Here is a 19,625-nt window from a genome sequence, read left to right as displayed (position 1 = left end):
GCCTGCTCAGAAATGTCTCAAGGAACACGACAAAGAGCACAAGGTGTTGACCTGGCCTCCAAACTCCCCAGACTGACCACAATATTATGCAAGTGGTTTTAATGTTGGTCGTTGTAAACTTAAATCACACTGTGACGTTTAAACGGTCTCTCATTGATTTTTATCTCTGAGATTTTTTTTGTTTGTTTAGATCCAAGTTTCAGCTGCACTGACCTCCTTCTCTACCTTCTCTTTTCCTTCACTGCATCCTTATTTCCTCCACAGCCCACTCATTTCATACAGCACAAAATATAAAATGATTCAAGGAAATAAAAACTAAACACAGACAGATGTAAACAGCTTGTAAATCTAGATTACAGCAGTTGTTCTACTTAAATCTTGAAGTCAAACATCTGGATCTGAAATGTAAAGACGCTGTGTGAAGCTGTGATCGTGAACCCTCTGTCAGCCTGAAGCTCCTGTGTTTGCTGTCTGACTCTTTCACTACGACCCTACGAGCCGGGAATTCCTGTTTTCTGACTCAGACTAGAACGCAGCATTAGAACGTCTGTTTGACCTCGATGTGAACCCTGGTGATGACTTCCTGCTTCTACTGATAAAGCCAGACACACACACACACACACACACACACACAGGAAATGGGTTAAACTGAGGTCTTTACATTAAAGTTTCATCTGTTATTTGCCAGAGAAATTTCAATTCTTTTTGTACAATGAACACACACACAGGTTGGAGTAAATATAAGCACACACACAGACACACAGCTGAACCTCCCACACACCAGACGGACAGCAAAGACAAAAACGCAGAGAACATTCAGCAGCTCAACATGAAGCTTAAATATGAACATTTACACCAGAGACTGAAGGACAAATGTGTTGAGAGTTAAACTGTAAATGGGGTGATACTCAATATTTTTACTCTTGTCATTAAACCTCATGTTTGGACTTAAACCACCAGAAACTATAAAGACACATCACATCAAATACTCAGTACAGCTCCAAATGTGTATTAATCTGTCATTGAAAATAGTCCCCCACAAATACTTTATATATTTCCTCCTATTTGACCAGGTAAAAACCTAGTATATGCCTGGGCTGTGTATGGGCGTGCAGAGTGCCTCTCCTGCCTTAACTCATCATAACACCTGTAATTTCCTCTTGAGCTGTGCATGTTCCTGCAGACCCCCAGCACTGGACGTAATTGAAACAGTTTGTGCAAAATCATTTTTAACAGAGCAACAGCCAATGGGAAATGTCCAGTCCACTTGTTAAGTCTGATGTCACAGCTGATGAAAATACTGTTCCTCCTGTTTTCGAGATGCTGCAGTGCTGTGTCCCGTATTGATTTAAGAGATCTGAGTTAGCTGGCTAACTTATCAACTGTAGCTGTTTCCTCTCTTCCTTTCGTCACAGTGAAAGCAGTAAAATGACAGTGAATAGTTTTTTGGACTCAGGTATGTTCAAACAGGACAGGACACAGCACTGCAGCATCTTGAAAACAGGAGAGACTCAGAAAAAGTTGGACCTGGAAACAGTATTTTCATCAGCCGTGACGTCATGACTTAACAAGCAGATAGCTGACCAACCAATGGTGTAACTCTGTCACTCAGTCAGTCACAGACAAAAACTACAGTGAGCATCTGTTTTAGAAAATTACTGAAACTATATATTTGTGTTTTTAAGTATTCTGTAGAAACTAATGGGCTCAGAGCTGAGAGCTATAGACTGAGGAGGGAAGGTGTTGAGAGACAGACGAACACACTGTTGACATCTTGGATGTATTATGAGAATACATCCATGATCATCCGATTCATCCTGATTCAATCATAATAATACATCCATGGTTGATATGAGGGAAAATATACACCAGACAAACCCTTTAAATTGTTTTTTCATAATTATTTTTGCACATGGCTTCAATTACTAATAAATAAGACAGACTTTCATCATACAGAAAGAAATGTTTACAATAATACAATCAAAGTAGATATTAATATTCAGTACATATACACGTAGAATAAGAGGGATAAGAAACAGGTGTGGCTCGGTTTACTAAACTAATCCACTTCTATGAGACAGAGTCACTTTCCTCCAGTGTGAAAGACAAACGTGCTGCACATCCTCAATGTTCTCTGCACTTTAACTATCACACTTTATTGGCTCTGAATGCTGAACATAAATCAGCTCCGCAGAGTCATTGAATATAAACATTATCCTCTGCAGAGGGAGCTGAGCTGAACACAGGTCTGTTTAGTTTCTAATTAAGGCTGTGGAGGATTTAGATTTATGATCAAGCAGAAATGTTCCAGAGTGAGTCTCAAGACTAAACAAAACCATTTTTTATCATCATTTCCACGTCCAGCAGTTATAGAGCAACATGATGATTCATTACGAGTGGTGTTTGTGTCCACCTGATGAATCTAAGTCCAGTATTCCCTCTATTTTAGCTCTGTTTTTGGTCTCCACCTTCTCCTGAGGGAAAATTATTACAGACCACTGTTCTGATGTTTGAAGCCTAAATACAATCTCCAGAAGTAAAAAGCAAATGTTAGGCTATAAACCAGCTACACCGCGGTCACATGACGTCAACGTCTCCACCACTGAGCTTCCAACTTGTCATTTAATTTATCTCTGACCCCAAAAACCCATTGACTTTGGAATGAGGGAACAGGAAGTGCTAACACACTAACTTACTTCCTGGTTTTAGGAATCATTCCTGCAGCTCTATATACAGTATCATTTTAAAAAAGGGCTCAGTAATTTCCTAAAACAACTGCTCATTGTAGAGGAAATAGTTCACGTGTTGGAGACCATATTCAGTGGCAGATTAATCCATGTTTGGTGCTGTAGTGAATATTTGCTACAAGATCACTGATGTGTTTTTTATCGTTTTAAGAAGAAAATAAAATTAAAGTTTGTCTGTGAGCATCAGTGTTGATCCAGATTGTTGCACGATGGCAGGTTAGGTTGTTGTAATGATAGAGAACTGGATTCAGCTGAATGAACAGAGCCTCAGTGTGTGTGTGAGTGTGTGTGTCAATAACATTACCACATTAATAAGCAGCATGTATAGCAGGTTATTGTCCTGCAGCAGTGAGTCACCAGCAGCTCAGGAAACATTACTGACTCTGTGTCGCTGTGTGTGTGTGTGTGTGTGTGTGTGTGTGTGTGTCTCCACAGAGCCATGACAGAGAAACAAAATGTTTAAAGAGAGAGAGGTAGGGTGAGGTGGGGAGGGTGAGGGACAGAGACAGAGAGATGGAGTCCTGCTGGTCTTGGTTCTGCTCTGAAACATCCTGAAGCTTTAAAGGACCAGTCTGCAATTTTTATGTGTTACATTTAATTTAAGCATCCTGTAAACTTTCCATCAGCGCTGATCATTTTCCAAATCCTTCGTTAATGTTCAGATGATTTCCTGTTCTTGTCACTCCTCTGTGAAAATCTAACCTGAAACCTCCCGCAGAGACGATCGTATCTCTGACCATATTGTAAGTTTCATTCACAATTTGATGCCATGACAGGAAATGATGTAACATTTGTTTCATAAGACTTAAATCAAACCATTTCAAACTATTGCAAAATAAACTTCACATTCTCCTAAGTAAAAGTTTTTTCTAAATGCTTATTCTGCTGTTTCACCTCTTATTTTTATTCCAGCTCCCAGCAGCTTCATCCATTTTTCCTTCAAAACTTGCTTAGATTATATTTTTATCTCGCTGCCTGCCACAGTATTTTTATCTGTGCTGGAAAACTCTCACCCTCTCCTGCACGGCTGATGTCTGAGAGTCCTGCTGATGGAAATAAAGCTTCTCCTGGTTTCACATCTGAAACACTGACCATCTGACCATCTATTAATGTTATCAACATTATTAATTAGGGATTAAATGAATTGCAGCTGTAGCTATGGAGCTCTGGTTCTGTTTCTAGTCTGACCAGTATCAGACACCAGGACCCAGTTTATCTCTGTTCACTCCCCTTTCCCTCTCTTTCCCTTGGCTTCTGCTCATTAGAGTTTTTAAAGACTAAACTAACTGATAACTCAGATACAGTCACAGTGAAATCAGATCAAACTTCCAGTCTGGTTCATGATCAGACCATTAAAGTTCTAGTGTGAGTCCTGGTCCAGTACCAACACACACACACACATACACACACACACACACACACCCAGGGACAGACTTACAGATCTTGGCCACGCTGGCCACCAGTAGCCAGATGGCGATGATGTACGGAGTCTGGACGTAGCTCCACTCCCACTGGACCACCCGGTACCCGCCGCCGTGATGATGATGCTCCCCAGCCTCTTCCTCCTCGCCGGGGCCGGCCGGCTCCTCCGCCGCGGACCGGGCCAAGGCTACACCAGGCGCCCCGTACTCCGCTCCGGGCTGCGAGGGGAGGAGGGGGGCAGAGACCGGTGGAGAGAAGCCGAGCTCCGGTCCCCGGAGCGGCGGAGCGCCCGTCCCGGGCGGGTCAGCGGCGGCGGCGGCGGCCGTCAGCAGCAGCAGCATCAGACCGAGCGGCAGCATCTTCTCCTCCGGAGCTCAGCGGGCTGACATCCTCCTCTGGCCTTTATATACACCGAGACACGGAGAGGACACGGAGCAGCGGAGGGAGGCCGGCGGCCGGTTTACAACATCAACACACACACACACACACTCACACACACTCACAGGCTCCGGTAAGACACGGAGGAGGGGACACCGGAGCTGGACATGTGACCCGCCCAGTCCCGCTTTAAAGAGACGGAGACACTGCAGGTGAAACTCAGAGACATAAAACCTCTTCAGACTGAGACTGAGATCTGATCTGATCACTAACACTGACGCTGCAGCTCAGTGTGGTCAGCTGACTCCTCTCAATCATTTCACAATCCATCTGTGACTCTGTAGCAAATCACGATTTTACAGTTTCTAAAATATGACTCAGTGTCTCCTGAATTGAGAACAGTAAAGTAGTGGGGGAGATTCACATCTCTCCGCCTGTAGCCTGAATAGTCATTAAAGTCACCTCCACCAAACAAGTGACGAACACATGAATGCATCAATAATTCTAATCCAGTAATATCATATACATTATTCTGAAAAGGGCCATTCTGCATGAATACTTTTAGTTTCTGTACTTAAAGTACATTTTGATTCCTCACCTGAATAAAAAGCTGAATGCAGCATTTTACTGTTAGAGCCAGTTTTAACTACAGGTAGATAGTTTAGTTTAATCCAGATAGTTTATTCCAGTGGTTCCTAACCTGGGGGTCAGGGCCCTCCAGAGGGTCACTAAGCAATCTGAGCTGTCAAACACATTTAAACAGATTACTGAGATTTTGTCTTTTTCTTTTCTTTCTCTAACAAAGTCAGGAGAATCTGATTGCTCTGTATAACACCTGTTGCCCAGAGGTTTGTGGGATACTGGGTGATTTACTGACTGATTTTATGTTGTAGAATCAAACATGAAAATGTCTTGAGCTTGTGTTAAAACCACAGACCTTATTTCAGACATTTAACCAAAAACCCATTGACTTTGGAACAAGGGAACAGGAAGTGCTGACATGGCAACTTACGTCCTGGTTTTAGGCTCATTCCTGCAGCTCTATATATTGCATATGTCCCTCTTGTGCTGCCAAAACAGCTCTGACTGGTTGAGACCTGGACTCCACAGACCTCTGAAGATGACCTATGGTGTCAGACATCAGCATCAGATCCTTTAAGTCCTGTATGTTGTGAGGTGGAGCCTCCATACACATCACAGAAATGCTCCAACAGACTGAGATCTGGAGGCAACACCTTCAACTCAAACGGTTCCTGAACAGTTCCTGCAGAGGGAGGCTGCAGCCATCAGGGAACACTGCTGCCATGAGGAGGTGTACGTGGTCTGTGTCAGGGTTTACAAACATCCTCATGAATGGACCCAGAGTTTCCCAGCAGATCTTTGCCCAGAGCATCACTTTGCCTCCACCGGCTCACCCTCTTCCCATAATGCATCCTGCTGCCGTCTCTTCTCCAGGTAAACGACACACACACATAGCCATCCACGTGATGTAAAAGAAAACCGGATTCCCTCTTCCACTGCTCCACACTCCAGATCTGATTCTCGCCTGCTGCTGCTCTGAAGAAAACAACTTCATAAATCAATTAAAATACTCTTGTTCTTTATTAAAAACCTTTATTAATTATACCTGGAACACATTCAATCTTCTATTTAATATTTCTGTAAAATGTTCATCTCTCTCTTTAAGTTAAAACAGAGTCCTCGTCAAACAGCTTTTTTTTTTTTCTACCTGACCTGAGGTCAGCACCTGGACTGAAACCACAAACACCTCAAAGTGCAAAATATATCACCACTGTACAGAAACTAACAAACTCCTATAATCTATCACACACACACATACTCACATACACACGCACACGCACACACACACACACACACACACACACACACACGTGAAGCAGTGGCAGGTGACATTGTGTCTGACAGTTTTGTACCACATTAGTGATTTACGTGTGATCGTGTTGTGTAGTTGAACTGTGTGACACTGTGACATGAAACACTCACACTTACTTCTCAAACTCTTCAATTACTTTCAAGGACTTTTCTGTGCAGGGAACAGAGCAGGTTTGACACTGGTTCATCACAAACACACACAACACTTTTCAAAAGTTGACAAAAACCAAACATCCATTTCTATGATCAGATTTAAGGCCTGAAAACTGAAACTTAAACTTTAGACTTGACCTTGGAAATTTTCCATGAGACCTGGGAAAATTCCTTCTACTGAGGAAAACTGTGTGAGACAATCAAAAAGGACCTTGTGGAGAAACTGATTTGCCAAAAATGAGATTTCAATCTCAATTTACATTTTTTTTTAACAAAATGTTTTTAAAAGGATAAATATAATTTTTCTTAGAAATTTTTTGGTAAAGATTCTTCAAAAGTCTCCTGCTTTAATTTTAAAATGTAACTCTTAATGAACAAAATGTAAAGATCTTTGGTTTTTATCCATCAGTTAAATCTCCTAGAAATTCTCTTTGAGACATTTAACAATTTTACCCACAGTTCTTATTGCATCACTTAAATTATTTACACACACATTTTTTTTTTTAAATAACAGCCTGGAAGTGATTTAACACATAAAATGAGTTTTCATTCAGAAAATGTGCAGCCTCCAGATTTTGGTTTTTCAGTCTAGAGGATCTGTATTTGGTTTAAATATCAAGCGTTTTCAAAAACTATAAGGATTTTATTGTCCAGGACGAGAACTTTTGAGGCTCAAAGTGAGGTTTGTGTTTCAAATATTTCAAATATTAATTTAACTTTACTGATCTTGTTGCATGTTGTGAATGTGTGGAAAACGTCTCTGCAACTTCAGAAAACACAAGTAAAAAGACAAACATGGAGAAAATATCTTCAGTTTGTCACATTTAGAAAAAACACCAGCAGATAAATTGATAACAGATGAGCTGGACTTTTAACTTGTAATTAGAGAAATATCTCCAATAATATTAGAATTAAAACTAAAGTGAACATTATTACCTGATTTTTCAAAATCAATGACAAGTTGTTGACATATTTGTCAGTTTTCTCTGTCTCCTGGAAACTCCTGCATCTCTGTGAGTGTGTTTTCTGTAGTTATAAGTGCATAGTACATGTGCGCGTCCCAGTAGTGAAGATTTTTTCTTTATTTTCTTGTGTTCTCTGAAGCTGCAGTAAATACAGACTGAAACTCCTGATGTTTCTACATGTTAATATTAATAAATACGCTTTCAGGCAAGCAGGGAGTCTTTGTTTTAAGAGGAGAAAAGTTTTTAACTGTCCTGATTTTCCTTTTTATCGCTCAGCTCAATTTGTTTTCCTTTGTGTCACATTCAGACACAGTTGTGAGGAAACTGTCAAACATTTCTGTCCAAATAGTTCAGAGAATAAAGTTTGTTCAGTTTGAATCAGAGAGCAGGTCGACAACCCTCCTCCCACAGGAAACCAAACACAGGAAGATTCAGAGAATCTCTCAGCTGGTCTGAGCTCAGTCTCTTCTAACTGATACGTAGTGTTCGCTGATTGATCAATCAATCGATCCGTTTGAGTCTCTGCTCAGACTTTGTCTCCGGTCTTGTTATTGAGTCCCAGAGCCTGAACCACGTCCAGACTGAGACCGCTCTTCAGAGTCCTCCTCACTGAAACACACAGAAACACACCTGTTAGCAGACAGGACAGGAAGTTGTTCTTCACTCAAAATAAAGGCTGAATAAAATCAACAATAATATGTCATCTGTGCAGTGAAGGAGAATGTTCACCTGTTTAACAAGGTGAGCAACAAACAAACAGGTAAACAGGTCTTTTTTAAAATTGAAGAATCGGTACAATACAAATTATGAAATGCAAAACATTAGCCTCCAATTTAAAATCAAAAACAAGACTCCCCTCACCCACCCTCCCTGAACACACCATGACACCTCACGTGTTCATAGTCCAAAATTTCACAAATACAGGAGCGTATTTTCACAGCTACACCTCTATCCTTTAACACGTTAGATGGTTGAAGATAAACTCAATAACAAAGCATCAACCATCCTGTGACGTAATCAATCAATCAAATAAATAAACTGAATTACGGTCGTATGCCCCACCTACCAGTCCAGCTCTAGTTTAATTAGTGTGTGAATTCAAGGTATGGCCACAAACGTGTTTTATGCAGTCACTGTGACCTTTGACCTTTAATCACTTCATCCTGTTGTTACTGTTATAATTGTTATTATTTTTATAGCTATAATTACTATTATTAATATTACTTACATCTATATGGAATCTGTATTATGTTATGTTATGTTATGTTCTCCTTCCCCTATTTCCCTCTCTCTATTTCTCAACCCAACCGGTCGAGGCAGATGGCTGCCCAGCCTGAGTCTGGTTCTGTTCCAGGTTTCTGCCTTTTAAAGGTGGTTTTTTCTTGCCACTGTCACCTAGTGTTGCTCATGGTAGGGAACTGTTGGGTCTCTCTCTGTAAATATAATATTCTAAAGAGTACGGACTAGACCTGCTTTATATGCAAAGTGTCCTGAGATAACTTCTGTTGTGATTTCGCACTAAATAAAAACTGACTTGACTTGCCTTGATGAGAATGAGATGGACGGACAACAAGAAAACATAACGTGGCCTCGCCTGTCGCTGATGCAGAGACACTTACATTAATAACATTTTATCATAATAATAATATTTTAATGACTGGACCTGGTCCCGATCAGCTCCCTTCACCAATGAGTGACTGAAATCTGACACCTCATGTGCAGGTGTAGGTGTGCTGTTGGTGTTGCAGGATGACCACCCGCTCCCTGTCATCCACAGATTATTTGAATTGATTTGATTTGATGATTTTTTTACTGATTGAGGTTTACAGAGGTCCCTCACTTTGGAATACCAGTCCTTACTTCAACAAAATCTATCCATCATTACCACTATTTAAGCCTTATATAAAGAAACACCTGTGCCATAGAGGTTTTGGGTTTCTTACATCTCCTACACAACCTGTTTGTTATGCTTGTTTATTTTTATACTCTTTGTTTATCACTTGTGTGCTAATAAATAAGTAGCATGTCATCAGTGTGGCAGTCACTGCTCTGAGAGGAGCATATAAAGGTAAAGACACATCCGCTGAGGTTGTTTGACCTTTAACAATATACTTGTGTTTTCTGCTTTGTTAACATACAGAGAAAAACAGAAAGAGACTGGAGATAAAACATCAGTCTGAACTGTTTGATTCCCACTGAAACCCCTCTTTTCTGCACAGGTACTATAAACACTGTCACGTGTCCTTGTATATTAAAGAGTTGTAGCCTCTGTGTTTTGGGTCTGATTCTGTGTCCTGTGGATCAGAGTGTCCTCCAAACAGCAGCAGGACTTTGTGGTCGGAGGTGAGGATTATCTGCTCTGTACAGATTTACTGAGGAAGTGAAAACAGTGATATGAAGCTGCAGAGATAACGGCCTGTTTTGGACACAGAACTGCTGTTGTGTTTCAACACACTCACAGTCTGAACTGGACTGAACTGACTGAGACTGCGAGGTCTCGACCTTGTGATGAACAAAACCAGAAACTTTCAAAAGTTCAGGAGGACCTGGTCCGGTCAGATCTGACCTGTTATTAATCAGCAGCAGGAGTCAGGCCATGTACTCACATGACTTCCTGTTGAGTCTGGACCGCTTTCGGGTCTTGGGACTGGATGCTCTGTCTGACGGATTCTGGGTAACGGATTTAACCAGTCGGTCCATGATCTCATCTGTGGCGTCATCCTGGGAGCTGGTCCCGTCCTCTTTGGCTATAGTCATCTGAGACGGACTCACCCTGCCCATACCTGGAGACCAAAACCAGAACATTAACCAGAACCAGAACTAGAAGATCAATCAGATCCAGACTTAATAAAGTCAGAGGAAAACCTCTGTTTTCTTTATTTTAAGTCACCACGAGTGAGTGATGTGAGCCTGAAACTCAACAGGAGACACGATGGATGTAAGTGATTGGATAGGATTCCTACAGAGACCTCTTTCTTTCTTTCTTTCTTTCTTTCTTTATTAGGATCCCCATCAGCACCAGCATAAAGCCTATTATTAAAGACTAAGATCCTCTTAATTTAACCAGAAACATCACTACCAGACTCCATTGACAAAAAAGAGAATTTTACCGAGCAGAACACAGGAGCTGCTGGAATACCACTGCCTCCATCTGTTAGTGTGTTTGTGTTATTGTGAGTACTTTTACTCATGTAAAGTATCTGAATACTTCTTCCACCACTGAAAGTCACACGATAACACAAACAAACAAACAAACAGATGGAGGCAGTGGTATTCCAGCAGCTCCTGTGTTCTGCTCAATAAAATTCCTGTTTTTGTCAATGGAGTCTGGTAAAGACATAAAACAGGTTTGGAGTCTTACTGCGGACGGCTCTGGAGCGTCTCAGGCCTCTATGGTCAGCACTGAGACTGTTGTTGTTGCTGATCAGCAGGTTCTTCATGTTCTCGTGTTCCTCCTCCTGACCCGCATCTGCCTCCGCCGCCTGGGAGACTGGGGAGGGACTGTCTGGACGAGGCACCGCTCCCGAAAACTTCTCCGTCTGAGAGGAAGAGGAGAAAGAAAAGTTAACTTACAGCGGTCAGTCAAACAAATCCTTAGAGGACTATCATCTAAATATTATATATATATATACATATATATATATATATATATATATATATATATATATATATGTATATATATATATATACACATCCAGTTCCGTTATTTATTTGCTTCTGGTCAAAAAGCTTTCCACAGCATCATCAACAAGTGACGTGACAGTGAAGTGTAGGATTCAGCAGGTTTCAGGCAACTGTCAGGATGTATTGATGTAATATGAAGCTTTTCTATGGGTGTTGCTGCTGACACAACAGGTCCTTATCAACACTTCGTTTTGCAGTTGTAATATTGTGGATGGTAAGAAACAAACCTCCTTGAGCAGAAATAAAGAAAAGGCTTCAGAGCCCTGTCAGATGTTTTTTTTTTTTACACTCCCCACTTTATTTATTGTTTATTTATGTTTTCTTTTTTCTATCACCTGTTTTGAAGGATGGTTTTTGGGAGCCTTTATTGTCCCCCATGTGAGATTAGTCACAGTTATACTGTGTGAGAATATTTCCTTTAAATGTGCAGGATCCAGGGAATCAGTTTGCCATGTTAAAGCTTTCACCATAACATGTATATTTTTTTGAGGTTATTCTAGAGAATATTCTGGACAGTTTTGTTTGTTACAATAATAAGAAACACACATTTGCATAAAGAAAGCATATCTGTCCACTTCCACGATGATAAGAGAATTAAAAACTTGAACTTAAAATATCCCTTTAAGGTACATTTAGAGCAGATAAATATGTGATTAAATATTTTAATCGATTGACAGCCCTAATACTTGTATTTCACTTTACTTTACGTTACTTTTCGGTTTAAGATGGCACCATTTTGTTTTAACATTTCCTCAGATGCTTTAACTTCTAATGGAGTATTTATGAATAAATACAGTATAAAGTGGTGTTGCTATTTTTTTGCGATTGGGTTTAAAAAAGAACATGAATGGGAATTCAGTCAATACCGCGGCAGAAAAATAAGATAAACCTATGCTATATATAGAGTTTGTCCTCTGACCTCCCTCTGTGCAGCAGCAGTAGGAGGTCAGAGGTCAGAGTCAGCAAGGAGTTTTACCTCGGTGATCATCTTGCCCCTGGTCTTGGTTCTCTCTCGGTGAGCGGCTCGTTTTCGTTTGAGGGTGAGGACTCGCTCTCTGGTGGTGCGATACTCGAGCGCGAACTCACTGATGATCCGACAGAAACTGGTGACTTTGATGTCTCTGACCGAGGAGGACGGCTGACCCAGGAACAGCAGGAAGGAGTGGAACCTGGAGGAGAAGGAGGAGAGCTAAATAAACACTGGGCTGAGTTTCCACCCTGCAGTTTTAACCATATTCTCTGTGCGTGTCTGACCTGTTGATGACCCTCCTGTGGACAACCTTCAGGATGATGATCCTCTGTGTGCAGTCCTTCAGGAAGTCCGTCATCTTGTTCTTCAGCACAGCTTTGGTTTCATGCTTGGCCACCACCTTCAGGTTGTCCCATGATGCTTTGCAGCGTCGTTCCAGCTGGACCAGGTTCTCTGAGAGCAGCTCAAAGTCCACCTGGAGAAAAAAAACAAAACAACTCTTCTCGTCACCTCCTGCCTCTGCCACCTGAACACGACTTCAGAGTAGAAAAGAGTAGAGTTGTACTTTGGCGGAGCGGGTGATGGCGGGAATTTCAGAGTAGACGTCCGAGGATTCTGGGTAATTTTCCACCACCAGGTTGCAGGTGTGATGCAGGAGAGACTGACGGTGAACTGTATCCTTCACCTCCACCACCTTCTCCAGGTAACCCAGCTCAAAGCCTTTAGCCTGCGCGCACACACACACACACACACACACACACACACACACACACAAACACACACACAACACACACACACACACACACACACACACACACACACAGTATCTGATTAAAGCTGCTGTTGTCTTTTCAAACACAGATTACAGATTAGAGATCTGAACTTCACCCACTGAACCAGTTCAGCTGGTCCAGACTCTGTGCTCCACTTTCACACTGTGTCACCATGAAAAACACAAAATCCTGTTGTCTGAAGAGCATGAAATATTTAATCTGTTATCATCTACTCTGACACTACAGGTCTGAATGAATCAGACGTGAATTAGACATGTAGTGAGCATTTGTGTCCTCACGTTGGAGCTGTTGAGGAAGTTTCCGATGGCGAGTAGCGTCGCCAGGATTCTCCTGAAGGTCTGATTGGAGGCCAGCTGCTCCATGCCCAGCTTCAGGTCAAACAGCGGCTCTGCGATCTCCTGCAGGGGGCGACACAGTCACAGTCTCAATGTTCAGTTTGTGCCTAAGAACCAGATGCTCCGTCGGAGTCAGTCTTACCTTCTCCAGAGCCTCGTAGTTGAGTTTAAAGGCCCAGAGCTGGAGGCGGGGGGTCAGGGCGCTGATGGAGGCCAGGCTGAACAGGAACTGCTCCGCCGTGCCCAGAGGGACGTCAGGATTGGCCAGCTGAGCCTCCTGGATCTTCTGCTTCTCCTCCTCTGTGGGGGTCATGGTCAGGATCTTCTGCTCAGGACAGAAGGGGGGTCAGCCTGGTCTGGTTCAGAGCTTAGTCTGACTACATGTGGTCCTAGTAAAAGACACGCTGGTTTTATATTAATGCAGCTTAAGTAAGAAAAAACACAACAAGGTTTCCTGATACACAGCTGCTATGTTTCTTTTATAAAACAGGAAGTGGTCTTTACCTCTATCCCCTCCTTGCTGATGGCAAACTCGTCGAAGTTGAGGATGGCAGTCTTGATGACGTGGACGGCTGGCAGCACAGTCATACCAATGTTGATGGCGTTGCTCCTCTTTGGATCCAGAACCAGAATCTCTGACTTTTTCATCTCAGGTCCTTTCTGCACATTCAGCCACAGAAACATCATATTAATATCGGGCTCCTGTAGCTCTCAGTGTAACTTTAAACAAGTCTAACCTCTGTATAAGTGTTCCTCAGTGTTAATATTATGATGGTTTCCCTTTAGCTTGATCACATACTCAGGTGTGAGGATATCTGAGGGCATTTTTGTGTACTTTTTAAATTTTTGCAGGATGTCCACTTGAATGGACATACATTACTGTCTTAGTCCTGAGCGAGTGATGTGACAGTTTATCACACAAAAAAGCATTTAATTAGAATAAACAAAAACCTGCTTTGTCCTTGATAAGTTTATTTGCATGTTTACTAATTGCAACAAATATTTTTCTGCCCTTACATCGTTGATCATGTCCGTGCTCTGTGGAAACTTAAAACCTGTGTTGAGTGGTTTGGATGGAGATATCAATGCACTTTTTCACTTTGTACAGCAGGTGGCAGTGTGTTACATTATTTCCTTTTCAAATGGATACCCAATGAATACTCATCTGTTTATTTTGTTATTATGATATATTATGTATATATGTCTATATTCTAACCTCCTGACACTCTGCATCCTTCATACATGGATGTTACATTTTGGGTTTGCTGCACCTTATACCTCACTTTGCTAAACTTAGACCTGTTGTCCTTGTTAGCTGACACTTTTCTGCACAATCTAGTGTTAAGAAAATCACAATGCACTCAACAGTGTAAAAGCAAGATGGCGGCAATCTCTGTCAACACATTCTACAGCTGAGATGAAGATAAAAGTATCAGAGGAACAAAACCTGATCAGAGTTCAAAGTTCAAACTGATTTTTTATGCTCAGTAACATTTGTGGTTTGATACGACATCAGGACATCACCAGATTTGCTCATGTGAAGACTGATTTGATTTTTCAGTAATTTTTCAGTTATCAGGTCCTACTGATCGCAAACAGCACGAGAAATTAAAAATGCAGACAAAATCAACGTTCTGGTCTCAGGTGGTTAAGACTTTTCTTCCTGCAGAAAGCAGAATAAACATCAGCTCCTTGATTCTCTCTAATCTGCATCTGACACTGACACTGAGTCGTGTTAAAATACTTCAACAAAATAAACAGAAACAATAGAAAAGAAGATTCTCTGCAGCGTCAGTCAGTCTGTCGATATCTGGTCAGATTGACCGTATGATCTTTCCTGCATGTTTTCTCACATGTTTAGCTCCATATATCATATGAAAAACAGTCCTGTTACCTTGGCAACGGGGAGCTCCTTGGCCTTAGACTCAAACAGGTGTTCGAGTCGGGCAGTGTCCACAGCCACCTTGTCCAGAGACGCCCACACCGTCCCCCGACCGAAGCGACACTTCTGAGGTCTGTCCGCCTGCTTCAGCTCCTTCCAGAACAGCTTCACCGTCTTCTTCTTCTTCTGAGCGAACACCGCCGCTGCTGAGGACGAGAAGAGGGGAGGAGGAGGAGCGCCTGGTGGAGGGGGAGGAGGTGGTGGAGGAGCCAGACCGCCGGGTGGAGGAGGTGGGGGAGGAGGAGGAGGAGGAGGAGGACCACCAGCCAGGCCTGGGGGAGGAGGAGGAGGGGGAGGGATGCCAGAGAAGCAGGAGGAGGAGGAAGAGGAGTCGAAGGTGTCCATGTCCAAGACGTCGATGTCCTCCTCGTCCAACAGGTCGGAGAAGTCCAGGTCTTTGATGCGCAGTGCGGCGGCGCTTGGCTGCAGCTGGTCCCAGGCGTCAGTGGGGCCCCCAGGGCCCAGCGGGGTCATCTGGGTCGTCTCCAGGCGGCGGGCGTGGCTCTCCACATCGATGCTGCTCTGCTGCCGGAGGTGACGGTTCTGCTGGTGCAAGTTGAGACATTTTATATGAATGGATGACTCATCAGCCTCATCCTCACATGACTTACACTAAGTGACTGACTTACACAAAGTCACTAAGTCAACCATCACATGCATGAACTGATTTACTGTAGTAATGATCAGGTGTAATGACCCACTGTAAATAACACCCAGCTGTGAATGCAGACTCTGAATGATCTGTGCTCTGACCTGCCGTTCTTCAGCCAGTCTGGCCAGTGCTGCCTGGGCGGAGCCTTCCAGCCCCTCCAGCTCCGCCCTGCGAGAGGCGCTGCTCTCACTGGAGCCGGAGGACTCCGCCGAGCGTGCTTTGAAGCTGGACAGACGCTCCAACACACGACCCCGTCCACCCAGATCTCCACCACCTCCACCAGAAAGACGGGGAAGAGACAATAAATGAGAGACGAATTAAAATAAAACATATAAAAGAAAACACTGATTTTAAATGTGACTACATGGTCTGTAAATGTTCACACTTCATGCTGCAGTGCAGGAGCATGGTCTCTCTCTCACCAGACTGGAAGTTCCCTTCTTCCTCGGTGGTGTCGGGAGCAGCGGCCGTCGGGCTCAGAGGCGCTGCGGCGGCCGTCTTGGAGTAGAGCATGTCCAGCAGGAACTTCTTGTCGTTAGAAAGCGTGCTGCACTGACGCTGCACAGACGATGCTGCTGCTGCACACAGACACATGTTAACACAAGTCTACAACTGAAACACAGGAGGACTCAGAGCTGAGCAGAGTTTATTCTCATGAACAGAAAAGAATTTATCATTATCAAATTATATTATCAATTATCAATTATATTATCAAATATATTATCAAATTATCATTTTTATACTTTATCATTCCAATCCAATTGTCTGTGGTCTGTGGATGCAGGTTTGACTCAGAGAAGGGGATTGTGGGTAATGAGTCTCTTACCTGGGTCATTCTGGGAGTCTGAGAGTCCGTTTGGGTCTGAACTGCTGGATGCTGGAACAACAGAAACAGATCAGTGTTGGACATTTCCTCACAGATTACTGTGTACAGACATGTGTCCAGCATGTTTTTATTCTGAAAGGTGAATTTACTGTGAAGCGACGTCTCTGCAGCTGGGACGCCCCTGCCCTCCTCCGCTGTTAGCTGTGGGCCCGGGGTTATGAGGTCATCAGACGAGGACAGCCTGGACTGGCTGAGGTGTTTACTCCTTCTCTTCTTCTCCCACTGTGTGGCTGCCAGGTTACGAAGGAAATTACCTCTATGGGAGAGGAGTGAAGAGGGGGGAACAGGTGAGACAGAGCCAACATGGCCGACACACAGAACGAGTTCACACTTCTCTTTCACGTAAAAGAAACAAATTCAGACATTTAGCTTTGAATTAATTGATCACTCCATTGATTTGAAGTTTTTAATTTTCACAAAATAATAGAAAGAGACGTCCTGAACAGTTCTGTTTTTTAATGTATCAGTCTGGTGATGTTTTATATTTTTCTTTTTAACATTAAATCCCATGTTCAGACTCAAACCAACTCTGATTGTCTTCCACTAAGGTACTGTGATATTCTTCCTCTGAGCCACATAGCTCCATTGTTTCCAGAAATTATTAAAACACATAAATGATCCTCTCAGTTACACTGGGTGACATTTTCCTTTATCACCATTATCACAGATGGTAGTTCATTTTGACTCAGTCACAAACACATCGTCCTGCTGCCACAAATTCTCTACTACAGCACCAACTGTGGATTAATCCGCTGCTGAAAATAGTCCCCAACACATGAACAATTTCCTCTACAGTGAGCAGCTGTCGTAGAAAATTACTGAGACTTAAAAAATAAAACAATATGTTTGTGAAGTGTTTTTAAAAACTGACGTCAAGTAGGAACCAGTGGGCTTGGAGACACAGACGGAGGAGGGATGGTATTGAGAGACGGAGTCACACTCCGGTTGGTTTGAGTCTGAGCATGAAATTTGTTGACAAGAAGAAAAATACACTAGAACACTAGAAGATATTTGAATATTGTCGACAGCAGAGCAAAAACCCAAACATTCAAATTATCTCCATCAGCAGAACAAATCAACAACCAGGTTTCAGATTCACTTTGATTCTTCACTGCAAAAAACAAACAAACCAGCTGCAGGCAGATTAAACACCAGCCGTTAAAACCACAGGTCAGGACTGGAGGATCCTGTCAGCCCCGCCACCAGCAACACAAACAGACACAGACACACACACACCTTAAAAACAACATCCTCAGATTTATGACTTTAATATGTAAAGTTTTGGACGGAGTGATTCAGTCAAAGATCCAACACACACACAAATACCTCTGCTGTTTTTTGTTATTGTTCAGTTGTTGTTACAGACTGTGAGCAAACAATGAAAGTGTGGATGGTCTGAATCAATAACTATACATCATACTTTATAAACAAATTACATATTTAGCGTGTAATCTGCTCAGTGACTAGTAACTAAACCTGTTAAATGGATGTAGTGCAGGATTTCCCTCTGAAAGAGTCAAGTACAAGTACCTCAGAACTGTACTTCTGTTACTTTTCCACCACTGCAGTCCTCCCACAGCCAGAGTACAGTTCCCTACAGTCCTGAGTGATAGTTTTGGAGGTGGACCTGGTCCAGCTCTGAGGGACCACAGAGCTGCTGTAATGATCCGTCTGGGCTTCATGTCTGTGTGTTTTTAGTTTCCCAACAATAACACAGTTAAAACTCTGCTCCAGCCTCTCACTTTCTATTGTTCTGATCTGAACCGCATGAGGACAATAGACCCAGATCAGGTCCTGGTCCAGGAGACAGAGAGGAGACAACAACAGGACTGTGCAGGGAAATATCCAAAAAAATCCACAAAGAGCACAGAGACAGACCCTGACCTGGATGGGTCTGAGAGCTCAGCACAGGAAGAAGGAGAGGCTTTTATTTTGAAAATATTAAACACAGCATCAGGTTTAGAGCCTGTTGCTTCTTTACTCTGATGCAAATCCACAGAATCAATGCATCAGTGTCTGAACCTGCAGCATCTTATTACATCTAACTTCACTGAGATTAACACACAAGCATCACCACAACCCACGCTGCATCAACACACACACACACACACACACACCGAGCCACCATCAGAAGCAGCAGAGCCCGGCCGTCCTCCCTCCAGCTCCCAGCATGCAGTGGAGGCAGCAGCAGTACTTACTCAAACCTCTTCAGAACCGGCTTGTCCTGATTTACATTACAGTCATCTGGGCTGCAGAGACACAACACAGAGCTGAGCACAGCACACACACTGACACACAGACACAGACAGAAAAAAACCAAGGACCTGATCTGGTCCAGTTCTCAGGGTCACAGTTTGGTTGCTGTCGGCCACATTGTTTTTAAATAAAAGCGATTGGGGGGGCGCCACACTCAGGAATTTTTAAATTATACAAAGGGTGGAGTGACATTTTGGGCGAGAGTCTGCCACAGAAAAACAAAAATGTTTCGAAAGTTAAAGGAAAATTTAGCGTCTGCAGCGGACAGATCAGGCTGGGAACACCAGCGGACAGATCAGAGCTGGAAGGAAACACATCAACCAGCACAAACCCTCACCATCACGGTCATCGTCCTACCTGCACCCGAACAGCTGAGGTGAGACTCTGACGGCCTCCTCTCCTCTCAGGTGAACGTAGGTTTATGAGTAAAATCCTTCCCAAACCACAGTCACCACGGCAACAACACACACACTAAACTGGACATCATCATCACACACAGTTTAACCTAGAATATCTCCCACACAGACACACACCGACATGTACACAGC

The 19,625-nt window shown here is 42.9% G+C and overlaps 2 protein-coding genes across 9 annotated transcripts in view; both read right to left on the bottom strand.

Annotated features, from left to right (window-relative positions):
* The window catches only part of slc9a5 (solute carrier family 9 member A5), a 30,104-nt gene extending 24,062 nt beyond the window's left edge, over nucleotides 1–6,042 (bottom strand). Inside the window, exon 1 of the mRNA XM_018692812.2 lies at nucleotides 4,186–6,042. Coding sequence (XP_018548328.1) covers nucleotides 4,186–4,528 — 343 coding nt within the window. The 5' untranslated portion in view covers nucleotides 4,529–6,042. The remainder of the gene's footprint in view (nucleotides 1–4,185) is intronic.
* An 88-nt stretch (nucleotides 6,043–6,130) lies between these two features.
* Nucleotides 6,131–19,625, bottom strand: part of fhod1 (formin homology 2 domain containing 1) — a 47,127-nt gene continuing 33,632 nt past the window's right edge. For 4 of the 8 annotated variants that reach the window (XM_018692805.2, XM_018692808.2, XM_018692811.2 and 1 more), the window contains 15 exons: nucleotides 19,020–19,070; nucleotides 16,911–17,077; nucleotides 16,762–16,812; nucleotides 16,358–16,513; nucleotides 16,037–16,209; nucleotides 15,236–15,829; nucleotides 13,846–14,001; nucleotides 13,484–13,666; nucleotides 13,285–13,404; nucleotides 12,778–12,939; nucleotides 12,497–12,687; nucleotides 12,219–12,411; nucleotides 10,920–11,097; nucleotides 10,165–10,341; nucleotides 6,131–8,167 (listed from right to left, as the gene is read on the bottom strand). In XM_018692805.2, coding sequence (XP_018548321.1) covers nucleotides 8,085–8,167; nucleotides 10,165–10,341; nucleotides 10,920–11,097; nucleotides 12,219–12,411; nucleotides 12,497–12,687; nucleotides 12,778–12,939; nucleotides 13,285–13,404; nucleotides 13,484–13,666; nucleotides 13,846–14,001; nucleotides 15,236–15,829; nucleotides 16,037–16,209; nucleotides 16,358–16,513; nucleotides 16,762–16,812; nucleotides 16,911–17,077; nucleotides 19,020–19,070 — 2,635 coding nt within the window. In that variant the 3' untranslated portion in view covers nucleotides 6,131–8,084. The remainder of the gene's footprint in view (nucleotides 8,168–10,164; nucleotides 10,342–10,919; nucleotides 11,098–12,218; nucleotides 12,412–12,496; nucleotides 12,688–12,777; nucleotides 12,940–13,284; nucleotides 13,405–13,483; nucleotides 13,667–13,845; nucleotides 14,002–15,235; nucleotides 15,830–16,036; nucleotides 16,210–16,357; nucleotides 16,514–16,761; nucleotides 16,813–16,910; nucleotides 17,078–19,019; nucleotides 19,071–19,625) is intronic. The other 4 variants (XM_018692810.2, XM_051076041.1, XM_018692807.2 and 1 more) reach the window with 3 other exon arrangements.

This window comes from Lates calcarifer, linkage group LG2 (assembly GCF_001640805.2).
Source record: "Lates calcarifer isolate ASB-BC8 linkage group LG2, TLL_Latcal_v3, whole genome shotgun sequence".
NCBI lineage: Eukaryota > Metazoa > Chordata > Actinopteri > Centropomidae > Lates > Lates calcarifer.
The sequence above is the reverse complement of the archived record's forward strand: the minus strand, read 5'-3'. Positions and strand labels throughout refer to the sequence as shown.